Here is a 17,046-nt window from a genome sequence, read left to right as displayed (position 1 = left end):
TTTCCATAGCTGAAGAAGAAAAAATTAAAACAGCTAGCACCCATTAAATCATCGTTTCTTTTCTTTGTAGGGCCATCACACGTGTGCGTTTTGGTGGTTTGATCTCAGTCATTCATTTGGCCTTTTCCCCTTCTGTTGGATTCTTTTTGATTATTATTATTATTATTATCATCATTATCATTTTTGAATATCACATTGGAGGCGGTTGGATTACTGAAAGTGAATTAACGGATTTGTGGAGATGTTGGGTCCTCAAGAAGACAAATTATGTGGAATTGTTTCTGCTCTGGCGGCTTTGTCCTTTGTCTGCTTTGCACAAAGGTAAGAATACGATTTTTTTTATTTTATTTTTGTAATTATGAACATTGGATCACACAAATCAGTTCGCATATTGGTCGGATCCAAAGACTCATCAAGGATGAGTCACTGATGGGGATACATATTCTACATAATCTTTCCTTTCCAATTCCAATTCTTCTTTTTTTTTACTTGAATAAAACTTGAGATTTGTGTGTGCGCGTGCGTGCGTTCCCACATATATGTGTGTGTATGAGAAACATCTTCGCGTCCATTTGTTAGTTCATTTGTGAAGCGCATCCATTATTGGTCCAAACAATTACACATCATCTTTCTGATCAGTCTCTCTATTCTCTTGGCCTTGCGATTTGAGAGTGACATCTCAGTATTCTGGCATCAATTAAAATCAGGTCACGGCAGATCTCTGCTAGCTTTGTTTTTAATCTCGAACTTGCATATTTTGGATGCAATAGTGCAATATCGCTAAATATATTTGCAATTGATCAATGCTGCTCTTCTAATCCACCCCCACCCGTGCCACCATGTCGCGCATCCATGGAGATCCATCATCGCTCAGCCAATAAAAATAAGAACGACGACGCCTATCAGTCAATAATGGTTAATGACATGTGTTCACCTGTGATCATTGAGATGCGAGTTTCAAGCTTCAGAGGCCGACATATAGTAATACCCACATATCTCCATCTCAATATACTCTGTGGAACACCTGTAAGATGTGTCAAATGACAAACCTAATGATGCGTTCAGCATCGATGTTTTTACCTATAATAGACGTGATTGGACGGAATCATTGAAATCAGTGCAGTCAAGCAATGGTGGCCTAAAACCCAACATCTTCCATTTTGACGTTTGGCTGTTTTCATTTCGGTTCAGTACGCATGGCTGAGATATAGGCTACTATTAAAAAATACCAGGTCTATTCATGTGCATTAAGGCTTTAAGCCATGTAAGCTGGCAGGTGCAAAGTAACTGTAGTCAGAAACAATAAGACCAAGGGTTTTTAACCTTTACAGACTCAGGGACCCCCCATCCAGACTGACATCTAACCCAGGGACACCCAAAATATATGTAGATTTTCTGGGAAACAGTAGTTTAATAACATAAACAAGCATTTTATTACAATCTATAATGCTTTACAGATCTTTTTCAATGTGCAAGTACCACATGCCTATAAAGAGATTCTTATGCTTTATATATTTATTCATTGATATTCACAGAACTTTCACATCAGTCCAGTGTCTGGGTTTTCAACAGGGCTTCTATGTTTGAACTGGATAAACCCAGCCGTGTTAATTGTCAAAGTTACATGGTGAACTGGCCAAACCCTTTTGTTCAACAGCCATGATTGTTGCCATGAGGTTTTTATTTTTTCAGTTCAAGCAAAGTGGCACATTCATGTCAGGGTCAGAAATGAATGTGGTTTTGGGTCAAAAATGTCACTGAAATTGACAAATATGTCCCCAAAATTGGCTTTGTTGTTTATATTACCACTCAAAATGGGAGTTGATTTAATTTGATTACCCAGAGTATTTTTTTTTTATGAAATTAATACATTTATTTTACATGAAATTATGACATATAGTGTGTTTTTATATAGTTATAAAAAATATGCCCCCATAAAGTGCAAACAAAATATTGCCCTTTAATAAAAAGTAATTTTTTGACAATGGTTAATATTCAGTATTTTATTTATTGTTTGCAAAGTAGTGTTGTCATTTTTTAAATGTTACCTCAAAAGCTAACTTTAAGGACCAGCAGAAATAGTGTTTTCAGTAGCATTTTATACTCTAGAGAAAATAACAATTCAATACCATTTATGTGAATGATTATGTGCTTGGTATATTGATATAGAGATAAGCATTTTTTTATTGGCAACTGAGGCAAGCGTGCAAAAAAATAACATAGAAAATGTCTGCCTTTGAATAAATACTGAACGCATCACAAAAGAATGTTTAAGAAGCAATCGCATATGACTCAACAGAATCAATTGAATTAGGAAAGCAGCTGCATGCTGTATTTTTGCTTTACCTGATTTTTTTAAACAAAGATTGTTCTGAATTCTTTCTCCTGCAGCACCTCCATCGGAAGTACCGGAATATCTGTGGCCAAGACGACAGTGGACAAATTGCTGAAGGGGTATGACATCCGTCTCCGGCCAGACTTTGGAGGTACACCTGATCCTTTCTTAGAAATTCATTTATGTTATATTCTCACCCATCAGTATCAAATAAGTCATTTTATTGCATTGGCTGATCCAGGGTGAATTTGTATATAGTCATGCAGCATTTTCCCCACTGCACAGCTGATCATAAATCATCGTTTTAGGAATGTTGTGGAATCTCAGATACAAATATGCAGCATTCGTGCTTTATTGTTTGTTTGTTATGCAGACAGCTATCCATGTACCGAATTCTGAACATTGGTGCTTGTAAAATATTGTGAAAGACTTGTGATACACGGTTCAATTTCAAGAGTTGGGTTTATCAAGTGAGTGTGTTTGAAGGCAGACATTTTCAAAATCTGTTGAAACAGCTCATTGTGTGATAGGATCTAACTCAAGGTTAGGCTGCATTGAGAGCAAACAAAGGACTCTTTCTGATGGAAATGCTTCGCTTTGTGCTTTTGCAATGTGTGCTTTTTCCACGGACCCCTCCTTTCCTATAAAAAGTTTTGTGGGTACATGTTTCACAAAGGCTGAGCACACAGTTTTACATTGTAGCTCATGGTCCATATTTATGCACACGCTCACAATGCTGAAGGACAACAAGATGCTTTGTAAACCACAAAGTCAAGGAAAATGTTGCTTCAACACCTCCGCAGAATCCACAGGTTGCAGTCGGCTTGTCCAGCTATTCATCACGAGCCTTCTGTTTTTCCCCTGATATTGCAAAGAGACTATAAATTTGCTACAGAGTGTGCTTTTCAATTCAGCAAATAAGTCTGTAATTTAGCAAAGCAGCAAATCTATTGAGAACTGTGCTTGAGACAGCACCAGTTAATAGCTGAACAAGCATATCTATCTATCTATCTATCTATCTATCTATCTATCTATCTATCTATCTATCTATCTATCTATCTATCTATCTATCTATCTATCTATCTATCTATCTATCTATCTATCTATCTATCTATCTATCTCTTGAATCATCTATTATTAATGTCAATTTTACGGTGTGCCACTATTCAAATATCATATAGGTACTATATGTATTATTCATGAATATAGTAAATATTTGTTCTGTTCAGCCAACATGTTTTTATGATTTGGTCAAATGGCAGGACCTTTTACATTTCACACATTATTGTACAGTATTCTTGGTATTTCAAGTATTGGGAGTTAAATACAGAATTCCATCCTGAATTATTTGCTTTGCTTTATTTCAAGAGACATTGACCCATTTGTGATAATTACCAGTGAGCTTATTAGTATTCATAAGTAAAGTGTGGTTAAAAAAAGACTGAAATGTACCATTTTAACATTGGCAGCATCTGAAATGCAAACCCTTTAATGTAGGAAGTACAAGCTGTCATGTCATGTCCTCATGTATTGGGGTTGAACAGCACAGTGGTCAGATTTAGTTGTTTTTATTGTGCTTTATAAATAAAATTGATTGAAAATGTTTACAAATCCTTCAACAAATCAGTAAACTTCATGGCATTGATGGTGTTTCACTTGAAGTTCATGCTTGTTGAAGTTTGATGATAATCAAATTCAGTCATACACTCTAAAATCTATATCTGCCAGAATATGAACCCTCAAAATTAGTTTTGTTTGTGTAACCTAATGCAATCAGGTTGATTCAGACTTGTTTAACAATATTTTTTAATGTTGAATAAATCCTGTTAAAGGAATATTCCATGTTCAATACAAAGCATAATGTTGATTACCTGTATATATATATATATATATATATATATATACTTAATCTCGATAATTTAGTAGTCCAATGCAAAAATTATAATTTAAACAACTTACAAAATACACACGTTTTAACAGATGAACGTTTTAACTTTATAAAATTATACGTTTCTCATTTCTGCTTTCAAACCCTTGAAAAATAACCCCCAATCACTTCCATTGTAAGTGCCTCACATTAACCTCGATTTTTGCTTTTTTTAAAGGTGCACTCAGTCATTTTTCCTTATTAAAATGTTTAACTCTTAAAGACATGAATTGTAATTGTGCAGTATATGTATGAAATCATGAGCACTCACATTAAAATGAAGACTCCAGTCATATCAGTGACCTTATAAAAGCTGTTTTATTCTACATGGAGAGGGTCCGGACATGGGACTACCATGTTAGAATCACATGACCAGCTGAATACTACTCTATAAATCTCCATTACTGTCCTGTTCTTTGACACTTTCACTCATTGATTAAAGTAATCATGTCTGACTGAATACTACATTTCTACAATGTCATCTGAAACTGAAAACTATTGATTTTAAAATATGCTGCATCCAAACCGCTAGGTGTCACTGTTGCTGAGTGCACCTTTAAAGAGGAGCAATGCAAAATTACTGTTTGTCAATCAACTTTATGCATAATTGACCTTAACTTGTATTGAACCTGAAATTTCCTTTAATTTAGATGCACATTTTTTAGATAACATTTGATTCAGTGTGGAAAGTGTACAGATTACTTGACTTTTATTAGTTTAATCTGGATTTCATTCATAAATACAGCTCCCATTAAAAAGAATCTTTCTCTGACAAAGTGTCTCCAATATTTTATGATCAATGAGAGTTCCTCAATGGGTTTGAGGTTCTAGAATTTCTGTTAGCGCCAGTCTGTAGAGTTCTCTTTTTTCACCATTTCTACAAAATACATATAGATGCAACATTTCTCTCTTTTCTATTTACTGCACTAGCCTGTCACTCGGACAGCAGTGAAGACCGCTCCACAGAGCACTGATGTGAGGTCAGTTGTCCTGCAGCGCTGCACGCTTTTAGCTGGAGCAGCATCCGCTCTGATGCAGGCCATGGAACTGTAGTCTATCACATCCTGATAATTCCATCATCAGTCAGAGCCCAACTCTCATGACACAACTGCTGACCAACTTCAACTTCAGGAGCACCGTGCATTTTAATTGGACCCAGACCGCAGCTCAGCCAGCAAGCCAGGAAGGGAGGGAGGGAGGGAGGGCAGAGAGAAGGATATAGAGAAAGAGGCCAGTCAGGCGGTTGGGAAACCAGGCCGCCCTGACAGTGCTCCATCTCTTTGGCCAGCTGGAGGGATAGCCTCTGGGTTTGGTCGTGGTGTTTTTTTCGTGCGTGTATGTGTGCGTGCATGCTTACCATCACACCACACACGAAGGCAAAGCCTGCTTGTACGTTAATGCACACACACACTTAAACACAAACATGATCCCATTCGTATTTGGTTGATATTCGTTCATAAAGACTGTTTCTACTTCATACACTCACTGAGTTCTTTATTAGGTGCACCTGTACATCTACTTATTCATGCGATAATCTAATCAGCCAATCATGTGGCAGCAGTGTAATGGCCAGGATCTTCAGTTGATGTTCACATCAACCATCAGAATGGGGAAAAAATTTGATCTCAGTGATTTGGACCGTGGCATGATTGTTGGTGCCAGATGGGCTGGTTTGAGTATACTCAGAATGATGCCAAAAACAAAAAACATCCAGTGAGTGGTAGTTCTGTGGATGGAAACACAGTCAACGGAGAAAGTCTACGGTAACTCAGATAACCACTCTGTACAATTGTAGTGAGCAGAATATCATCTCAGAATGCACAACATGTCGAACTTTTATTTTATGTGTGGCATCAGTTTTTTCAAATTACATTACATTGTTCATTACACGTTCTGAGGCACTAAAAGTGAGATAAATGTTCTCCCAAACAGATAATATTTTTAAGATTAATGCCCTGTTGAGATTTTTATCAACAAAACTTCCTACCCAAAATCTTAAATCTACACGAAAGTGCCATAAAAGCAAATGTGAGATGAAAAATGCAATAGCCGAAGCAACCACGTCATTTTGTGGTGCTTCAATGACACTTTCGGCTCACATGTCGACTCGCATGCTCTTCAGGACTCATACGCCAGTCCTTTGCACCGCAAGTGCATTGCTCTATCAGTTGAGCAATTTGATCACTCTTGAACAAACTTGTAAATGTTGTTGTTTATGCAATGCAAATGTTAAAATGTGTCGCCTTAGAAGTCATGTTCTATAGTGGGGTCGGCAACCTATGGCACACAGAGGGGTAATCACTGGCATGCCAATTTTATTTATATAAATTCCGCACGTGCATTCCTATCTACATCTTGATGTAATCCTTCCTCATGATCACACACCATGTTTTTATGAGCTGAATGGGAGGCTAAACAAAAAGTTAAATGTGACGAGAGTGCAGTATACCCAACAGACTCGTGCAGCGCATGCAAACCATTCACGCATCACGAGCCGGCAGCGCAACACTTTCAGTTAATCCCGCAAATAAACACACCCGCTTTGCTCCAGTCAGGCTGTGCAGAAGACAGCCTACATTCCGTGTTTCACTTGTTTCATTGCTTTCAGAACAACATGTGATGTAATAAGGAAAACACCACTATTAATCCTTGAGAATTCCAACCCAGCATACAAGTACACCCTCAATGGTCACACATGGTCACACTCAAACTTGCATTAAACGATTAAAAGAGTAAACATAAGCCCACATTGTGGGGTCTACTGTTGGAGTCTACTGAAAATGTGAATTAAACCTGGAAATAAAGGTATTTAGGATATCATGTGCGATTCACCGAAAAGGGCTAAATAGTTGATCGGCTTGTGATGCGCAAATGGCTTCCATCAAGGATTACATCAAGATGTAGATAGGAATGCAGGTGTGAAATACTTCCTATAAATAAACTAGCCTGCTCCACTGTCACTGTTGCTTGCATGCTAGTGATTACCCCTCTGCATGATTTTGGAAAATGTATGACATAATATACAAAACATTTAAGATTCCACACAATTTCATGACATCAAATTTGTGACATTAACTGTGTTAACTCATTTTGAAAATTCACATGCAGGATCATGATTATATCATCAGATTTTGAACAAATGTTTCACTCAAACTGCTGATAATATCATTTGTAATGAAAAATAAATTATTAAATTTGAAAAATACAAAATAGGAAAATTTTCACAAGGGGACTCATAATTCGGAAAATCGCATATATTTGTGATGTACATGTTTTTTGTTTGTTTTTCGGAATTGATGAGGAAAATAACAAATGTCAAAAAGGTTGCCGACACCTGCTCTATAGTAAAAGAGATGGGCTAAGAGCATTGTGTGAGAAACTGTTTATGAACCGTTAATCTGTCGTTAATGGGTCCGATAACGCGCTCATGTACTGTACTCGTAAAAATGCTCAGATATCAAAAACAGCTCTGGTTCTGCTAGTTGTCTTGCTTCTGTGTGCCTCAAACTAAACTCTGAATGTCTTAAAAAAAAAAAAAAAGAAGTTGCATTGCTTTGCGATTTTCACAACTTCCCAGTTTTGGATGCACTATGCATCATACGGATAATGAAAGGACTGCAGGTGTCCCATGTGCATACTGTCTTAGACTAACCTGTGTATGACAATGCCAGTTATAAAAAGCACATTCTTCAGATTCTAGCCTCTGTTACACAGAAACTTTGCTAAACAGCATTTTTTGAGAGTCTTTCAACCCCACATTATTCATTGTTTCAGCAGAAGCAGATGATGAGTTATTTTATTCAGCCTTGCTTTACAACTGACTCTGTTGCCTTTCTTGTTTGCATTATAGTTTATTGGCTTTGGTTCCATCTTTTGACAAATAGCCCATGGATGTACGTACTGAGAAGAAAATCTTCCTGAGCAGTACTTAAATTGCTGGCGTGCGCTGGCTTATTTAGATTGGGCTATTGGAGTGGGATAGAACGTGCAAAAATATTGAAGCATTCACAAAAATATGATGCTGGTGGCACGTGTGATTATCCATCATTTTGTAATGATCATTGTTGTGTTTGTAGCCTGATCTCATGAAAATGATGTGACTGTGGTGACATTTTTGCAAAATATTATGTGGTTCATTACAGGTATCGCAACAGTTCCGAGGTGAAATGTCCACTGTGTGGCCCTAAAAGTGAATTAAATGTTCTCCCAGAATATAGTGTTTTAAATAAACAAAACCTACCTCCCTACCCTAAACCCTAAACCTAACCGATAGTGTCATATAAAGCAAAAAAAGAAAAAGAAAAACAATTGCTGGAGGAACCACGTCATTTTGGGGTGTATCTATGACACTTTCGTTTCACATTTTGTCTTGCATGCTCTTCAGTAAAAGTGTTTTGATGTCATAGTAATGATAGCATTGTATATGGAACAGGACTTAAAGTAAGTGATTATGAAGCTTTACCCATGATTTGTGTGAAAGTGAATAAAAGTAATTGTTGTTGTAGTGCCTCAGTTGTTTATTTTACCAGGAAAATGCAGAGATACGTACAAACAGTCAAGTAAAATAACTTTGCAACTTGATGAATATTAGTGTTCATATCTCAAAGACTTCATTTGGAACCTGTACAACTTAAAAGGTTTGACTGTCACCTGAGGTGGTAGAGCGGGTCGGCTGCCAATCGTAGGGTTGTCGGGAGTCGGCCCACATGACTCCACATGCCGAAGTGTCCTTGGGCAAGACACTGAACCCCATGCTGCTCCCAATGACAGGCTAGCACCTTGCATGGCAGCTCTGCCACCATTAGTGTATGAGGTTGAGTGTGAATGTGTGTGTGAATGGGTTATTGGGGCACAATAAATGTGCTTTGGTAACCTCTAAGGTTAAAAAAAGAGCTATATAAGTGCAGACCATTTACCATACCAATTACCACATTGAGCTCTGTTCCAAAACGTAGTGAGCTGCCATGCTGTCCACTGCCTACATTGGCAGCTGCCTTCAAATGCAGCATCCTGGCTGAAATTAAACCTCTCGGAGGTGAACAATTTGACACAATCTTCATAGGTAGCAACTGCGCATGCCAAAATATAGCGCTCCATACGAGAAGCACACAACTGATTTCAATAAAGTTGTATGTTAGCATGTCGCTAAGCTAATGATGTGATACTATAATGAGCTTTAAAATGCCGAGCACACACAATATTGGGTAAAATAGTTGCTATAAAGGCTTTATACAAATAAAAATGATTAGTAGTGCTGTCAGTCGATTACATTTGTTATTGCTATTAATCACATAATTTTCATAGTTAATCGCGATTAATCTCAGATATAAAAAATATTGAAATTTGACTTTAAATATATATATTTTTTCCTGTCAAAATGCATTTATTCCATCTTAGCAAAGAAACAAAACAATATGTTACAATATAATGCTGCATTCATGATTCACATGGCATTAGTGCTAGAGTCAAGTGGCACTTTGAACTCCTTATGAAAAGCGCTTGCAGACAAAAATGCTGGTTTATGCTGTATTAATGGTAAATGCATTAATTGCAATTAAGAAAAATGTACTCATTAAACATTTTTAATTAATCGTATGCATTAATGCATTAATTTTGACAGCTCTAATTATTAGTGGTGCTTGCTTCAGCAAGGCTCCACTATCATTATTGCTCTGACCTTCGGTAACCTAACCCAATTCTTCCTCATCCATACAAATTTCGGCACCTAACTCGTCCGCACCATTTGTCGTAAACCCATGAATAAGGTATAAAATCATAAAAGCCTGCTTGATGAGGACAGTTAAATAACATTGCAAACTGATCACATTATTCACATCTACAGTAATGAATGTCATAAAGACTTTGGAGTGGGCTTTTTTGACTCTTTATTAAGCAGCCTTTAAGTAACCCTCTGAAAACAGCCAAGCCACGCACTAGCAACCTAAAAGCAACATGACCCCGACATATTTTGGCACCAGAACATCATAGAGACATGGGGTGGGCTCTTTTAGCTTGGGGCAGTGTACTAAAGCCCTTGGTGGGATATTGTGGTGACCGGTTTTGCAACAGCAGGCACTACTCACATTTTCTTCAGAATCCAGTTATTATTATAATGCTTTCAACATAGGCAGTTCATTGTGTTTTGGAACAGAATCTTGTTTAGTATTTGTTTTGTTTTAGTTTTTTGTTTTAGATGACCTGTACAGGCTATAAATGGATCAAAACATGATTGGTCTTAAACTACATACAGTACACTTTGCTATGGAATATAAAGTAAGCATTTTAAACCTCATTTAGTTGCATCAGCCCTTGACATAGTAGCACACTATATACATGAGTGCTCATTGTATCCTGGATCCAAAGCATTTAACTATTGAGAACACTTGGCCTAGCTAATGAGGCACACTTATTTAAGTTGTGGACATGAGTAATGATAATTGAGAGGGCTATATTAAACTCCACCAATCTGAAAATGAAGCCACTTATATAACTTGCAAAATAGTGCCAATATCCCTATGGAAATATGACATTGGAAAATGAACATTTCGCTCCATGTAAATGAAACAGAATTCCCCATTGTCTAGAAGAGGAAGACACTGAATTAATTACAGCCTGTGCTGACCTTATCTACAACCTCAATAATCAGGGCAGCCTCCGAAGGTCTCCAAAGACCTTGAATTTACGAGATTGCTGTTTCTCATATCAAGTCATCCTATCGTACAAAAGATATCGCCATGTGCGCCGTTCCGGCTGGGTCCGGTTGTGTCCGGCCGTGTTGCCGGGTCCCGTTTATGTGCTGCCCATAAAAAAAAATGCTGAAAGTTTAATCAACAGAATGGAACATGAAAGCAGTTGCCTAGATACACAACATGTCACACCCGAGGCCATAAATCAACTGTTTTTTTCGTGTCTGTTTTTTAATAATGATAACAGTAATTAGTGGGAATAAAAATTATTTTCAATAAAAAAAAAACTGGCAAATGTTCCTTGTGAGCCCTTTACAAGCAGCTAAAATATAAATAATATTAAGATGAATAATTATTCATTCCTGATTTTAGGTGATTGTAGAAGGTTAATAAAGCAGATTTATTATGTAAAATTGTAAAAAAATTTAATCAGACTTTCTGTCACTATTTGGAGTTTACAGCACTTAGACCATGTGTTCAACACAAGCACTTCAATACACATGTGCACTTCATGAATCTTAATCACACAGACATAGGTTTGATTGTACAAAATTGAAAGGAATAATTCACCCAATTTTTTTTTGTCATTTAGTCCACCTCACATTGTTTCAAACCTGTATGACTTTCTCTTTTCCATGAAACACAAATAGTGAATTTTTTAAGAACATGCTGGCTGCTCTTTTCCAAACAATGAAAGTAATTGGAGACTGGGCAAAAAAGCGCCTTATAATGATTCCGAATGACTTATTCCACGTCTTCTAAAGCCATATACACTCACTGAGCACTTTATTTGTTACACCAGCACACCTAATTATTCATATGATTATCTAATCAGCCAATCATGTGGCAGCAGTGCAATGCATACAATCATGTAGATATGGGTAAGGAGCATCAGTTAATGTTCACATCAACCATCAGAATGGGGAAACATTTTGATCTCAGCGATTTTGACCATGGCATGGTTGTTGGTGCCAAGCAGGCTGGTTTGAGTATTACTGTAACTGCTGATCTCCTGGGATTTTCATGGACAACAGTCTCTAGTTTACTCAGAATGGTGTCAAAACATCCAGTGAGTGGCATTTCTGTGGACGGAAGCGCCTTGTTAATGAGAGAGGTAAATGGAGCATGGCCAAACTGGTTCGAGCTGACAGAAAGTCTACAGTAACTCAATTGTGGTGAGCAGAATAGCATCTCAGAATGCACAACACGTCAAACCTTGAGGTGGATATGCTACAACAGCATAATGTTCCTAAAGAAGTGCTCAGTGAGTGTATCTTTGTTTAAAGAAAAGACTAATACGTAAGTTATTTTCCTCCTCTTAAATGGACAACAAAAGGTGTATGCACTAAAAAATGGTGCCATTGATGTCAAACACCACTGGTTTGTTTGTGTCTTGCGACCAATCGTCAAACTTGACACATGATGTCTAATGGTGTTATATTTGATTTGAGAGCTACATTGGAGGAAAACATTTGAATGATGACTTCAATTTCCGACTTGGAATATAGCAGACTAGTGATATGGACCACTTTTATGTTACATTTATAGTAAGTTTATTTTTTTTAATATTTTTTCATTTTTGTGCTTAAAAGTCCCAGACCCCCCAGATATGGAAAAAAGTAGCCGGGATATTCTTTAAAACAATTCAACTTTTGCTTTCTTGAAAGAAAAAAAGAAAGTCATATGGATTTGGGACTACATTATTGCAGAATTTTTGTTTTTGTGTGAATCATCCCATATAAAACAATCATTCACTCTCACAGACTCTTAACTCCTACAACATTCACTTGATTGGTCAACATGAACAAACAGTCCATGATTCCCGACACCCCTCCAGACATACACACACCCACACACAGGGCATTCCGACAGAACCGGCTCCCGCTTATCTGTCGGCATCAGAAAATCGCTTTTACTGAGATTCCAATCACAGTCTGCCTGTATACCATGATTCAAATCTAAAGTGTATTTCTTGCTCAGTTCTGACTTGACATGATGTGGACACTACTAATGCAAACAGCAATTCTACCAATATGAACAATCATTAAATTAATATTTCACACAAATATGAATTTATTCACCCTCATATTGTTCCAAACCTGTTTGACTTTATTTATATTTAAGTTAAGCTTTCAAATTTTATTTAGAGCCTGATCTCAGGAAAATTACGTGACTGTGGCGACAATTTTGCGAAACTATATTACTTGGTTCATTACATGTATTATTCCTGTTCCCAGGAGAAATGTCCACTGTGGCGATTAAAGTGAGTTACATTATCTTCCAAACAGAATTGATGAAGGTTAAAGGTGCTGTAAGCTATTTTAGCATTCTGAAGCTTTCATATGACTGAGCCGTTGAATTAGCCACGCCCCCATACCAAAACACTTCCCTCCAAAGATTATTTTGAGACCAAAACTGAGCAAAAGCATTGTTTGTTCGTGAGGCTGTCAAATTCAACAGTGGCAAAATAGCGCCCTCAACTGTCAAACATTATGAATATAGCCTCAATTATCCGCTTCAGATACAACACTATGAGAACGAGCAAAATGATTGACAGGTGAAAAGTGTCATTGTCTCACATTTTTGTTTGCAGGGGGCCTGGGTAGCTCAGTGGTTAAGACAGAGTTCGCTAGTTCGCTAGTTCAAATCCCAGGGCAAATCCCACTCCAGCCAGGTCTCCTAAGCAACCAAACTGGCCCGGTTGCTAGGGAGGGTAGAGTCACATGCCATGGTGGATGGCGTGAAGTCGCCACACACGCTATGTCTCCGTGGCAACATGCTCAATGAGCCACATGATAAGATGCGTGGGTTGACGGTCTCAAACGCGAAAGCAGCTGGGATTCGTCTTCCTCCACCCGAGTTGAGGTAAATCACTACACGACCACAAGGACTTAAAAGCACATTGGGAATTGAGCATTCCAAATTGAGAGGAAAAATACTAATTTTCCATCAAAACTCGCTTAAAGCACCTTTAATGTTCGGGTAAAAAAATTGTATTGTTTAAAATCAATCAAACTGAACTCCCTACCCTAAATCTTAACCCTAACCCTTAACCTAAACCTAATTTAGACGTTAAATCAGTGACTGTAGTAGTGTCTAATTTGTGTGAAAGTAAATAAACGTCATAGTTGTTGTAGCGCCTCTAGTGTTCATGGTCTCATTGCAGATCTGAGAACAATTTTGTTTTGACTCCCCCAGATTAATAACATAAGTTTTTTTTATTATTTTTTAATCTTTTTAAAACAGGCTTCTCCAAGTTTGGCACTAACTTACACCCTCAACTCATATCAGATTACTGACAAATCTTCACAAAAAAAAAAGGGGGGTGCAGCTCACATGAAGCCCCTGAAGGATTAGACCATTGAAATAAAACTATGAACTGAAGGCCACTAATTACATTATCTTTGAGGAGCTCACCATTTTGCCCATGATGTAAGTGGTCCCCACAGACAGCAGGAAATGTAATAAAAAGCAGTGGCCTGTAAATTGTAGCAGTAAGTGTTTTTCCCGCATTGGGTTATCGGATTCTCCTTCAACTTTAGTACTGTGGGCAATGTTTTAAAAGCTTTGTTACATCAACACTGAGTAAATTAGGTTTCAATGTGAAGAAAATCCACAGAAATGTTTCAGCAATGCTGTAACTATGTAATAATAATGTAATAGAGCATTTATAAAGCAGTTATAACTGTTCGATTTTGGAACGCTTCGTGATCCATGTGGCGGATGGCCTTTTGTGCAATTCTCTCTTATGCAACTGGTTTCCCCTCAACCGAAATTTAATCATAACAGTTTCATTGAAAATTTGAAATATTGAAAAATCTGATTAGAGTAATGGCTAATCTTTGGTTAAAGTGCTCTTTAATGTGCCAATTTCTGGATGCAAACATATAGGATTTCTAACTTGAGTGCTATGTGGTGTCACGTCTCGCATTCATTTGGATCACAGGGCCGATATATAATCCCAACGGTTGCTAGACAAAGAGCAGTGCAGAGTAGCTAGAGGGCAGACTCTCGTTAACATTGTGATTTACTATCCCCATTCTTAGACAACAGTGTGTGTGTGTGTGTGTGTGTGTGTGTGTGTGTGTATGTGTGTTTGATGAAATGTAGTCACTCTGATGTAACGTATAAGCTGACATTTCTCCTTCAAGCTTTATGCATTGCAGTGCATTACATGCAACTGTCACGGGCAAGGTGCTTCAGATGAATCTTAACATGAGAGGATGTATGTGTCTGTACTCTGTCTGATGCTGGCCGGCACGTTACAGTGATGTACCATTTTCTGCGTCTCTCAGGGGCTTGTGTCAGAAAACCATGTAAAGCTAGGTAGTGATATAGCCGCAACATTTGCTGCTCACTACCATTGTGATTTTAAGTAGTCATAACCAAACAATATAATAAATTGTCTCTCTATTTGTTCACCCATAGCTATACAAGCTTAAATAGTTCACCTGAAAATTAAAATTCTCAAATTATTCAATTTTAAGTCCAAAGCAGTATACAGTTATTTTGTCTGTGATAAACTAAAGGAGTTCAGAAGAATCTTTACATGGCTATTTTCCATACAACAGTTCATAGTGACCACTCCAGCAAACTTTAAAAAGGACACACGCAAAAAAAAAAAAAAGGACCATAAAAGTTGCCCTTATGACTTGTGCATTATTTTGGACACTAAGCCTTCTAAGGGCATAGAATTTAAATAATTAGAATCGTTGAAATATGGTGCCGGTGTCGCAGGTTGGACATCGATAACATCAAATGTCATTGCGTCTTTTGTTGAAATGAATTACTTGCAATTCATTAAAAAGAACCGGCTGATGAGATTAATCCATTTGGGAGGTAAAACTGTATGTTTCAAGTTGTATATTCGAATGAACTGACTCAAAAGAGTCATTTGGATGAGAATTGGTCTACACTGGTCACGTGTATGTTTTGCTTGGTAGATTAAAAATAATTGAGTCATAAGATTAATTTGTTCAGGAATCGGACTACACTGATCACAGTGTATGTTTTGAGTTTTAGATTCAAACGAACTGGCTCAAAAGAGTCATTCATATGAGAATTGGACTACACTGGTCACATGTATGTTTTGTGTTTTATATTCAAAAGAACCGACTCATAATTGTAATTTGTTTGGGAATCAGACTAAACTGGTGGTGTTGTATGTTGCATGTTGTAGATTCAAAAGAACCAGCTCATAAGAGTAATTTGTTCGGGAATCAGACTACAATATGATTAGAGTTTTAGATTCGAAAGAACTGGCTCATAACAGTCATTCATATAAGAATTGTACTACACTGGTCATGTGTATATTTTGCACTGTAGATTCAAAAGAACTGTCTCATAATAGCCATTTTGTATAAACTTTTAAATGTGCTTTATTAAAAAAAAAGTTGACTTACGAGAGCCATTAGTTCAGGAATTGGACTACACTGATCATGATTCAAGTTTTAGATTAAAAAAAAAGTATCAGGTCAATAGAGTCATTCATTCGTAAACCAGACTACACTAGTCGCCCTGTATGTTTAGTACTGTAGATTCAAATGAACTGGCTCAAAAGAGTCATTCGTTTGAGAATGGAACTGCATTGGTCGTGTTGTATGTTTCACACTACTGATTTAATTGCCATGTTGCTTAGTGGTTGCATAGAAAACACTGTCTGAATATATCAGTAGAGTGTTGCATCTGTGTAGTGAATAACAATTTAAAATTTTGTCTGTTCATCAAAAAAAGTTATTGAATGGCTTCAGAAGACTTGGAATATATCACATGAGTCGTATAAACCACTATTATTGCGCAATTGATTAGCTTTTGTTCTTTTGGAGTTCGACAGATGTGGAACCTATGAACTGTTGTTGTATGGTAAAGAGCTGTGTTAAGATTCTTCAAAAATTCAAAAAAATTAACAACAAACAGACTTGGAACGACACAAGGATGCGCAAATAATTACATAATTTTCCATTGTTGGGTGAACTATTCCTTTAACAGATACATCTGACAAAATGGAGAATGTAGTGGAGGTACGATTTATAGTATACTACAGCATATTCGCTGGGATTCTTTAGTGTGCCAGGAAATGGGACAAATGTGTGGCTGCT

The 17,046-nt window shown here is 37.2% G+C and overlaps 1 protein-coding gene across 1 annotated transcript in view; it reads left to right on the top strand.

The window, feature by feature from the left end:
* Window positions 1-241: 241 nt before the first annotated feature.
* Window positions 242-17,046, top strand: part of LOC127627768 (gamma-aminobutyric acid receptor subunit beta-4) — a 108,508-nt gene continuing 91,703 nt past the window's right edge. Inside the window, exons 1-2 of the mRNA XM_052104306.1 lie at window positions 242-321; window positions 2,392-2,486. Coding sequence (XP_051960266.1) covers window positions 242-321; window positions 2,392-2,486 — 175 coding nt within the window. The remainder of the gene's footprint in view (window positions 322-2,391; window positions 2,487-17,046) is intronic.

Source organism: Xyrauchen texanus, chromosome 34, assembly GCF_025860055.1.
Source record: "Xyrauchen texanus isolate HMW12.3.18 chromosome 34, RBS_HiC_50CHRs, whole genome shotgun sequence".
NCBI lineage: Eukaryota > Metazoa > Chordata > Actinopteri > Cypriniformes > Catostomidae > Xyrauchen > Xyrauchen texanus.
The sequence above is the reverse complement of the archived record's forward strand: the minus strand, read 5'-3'. Positions and strand labels throughout refer to the sequence as shown.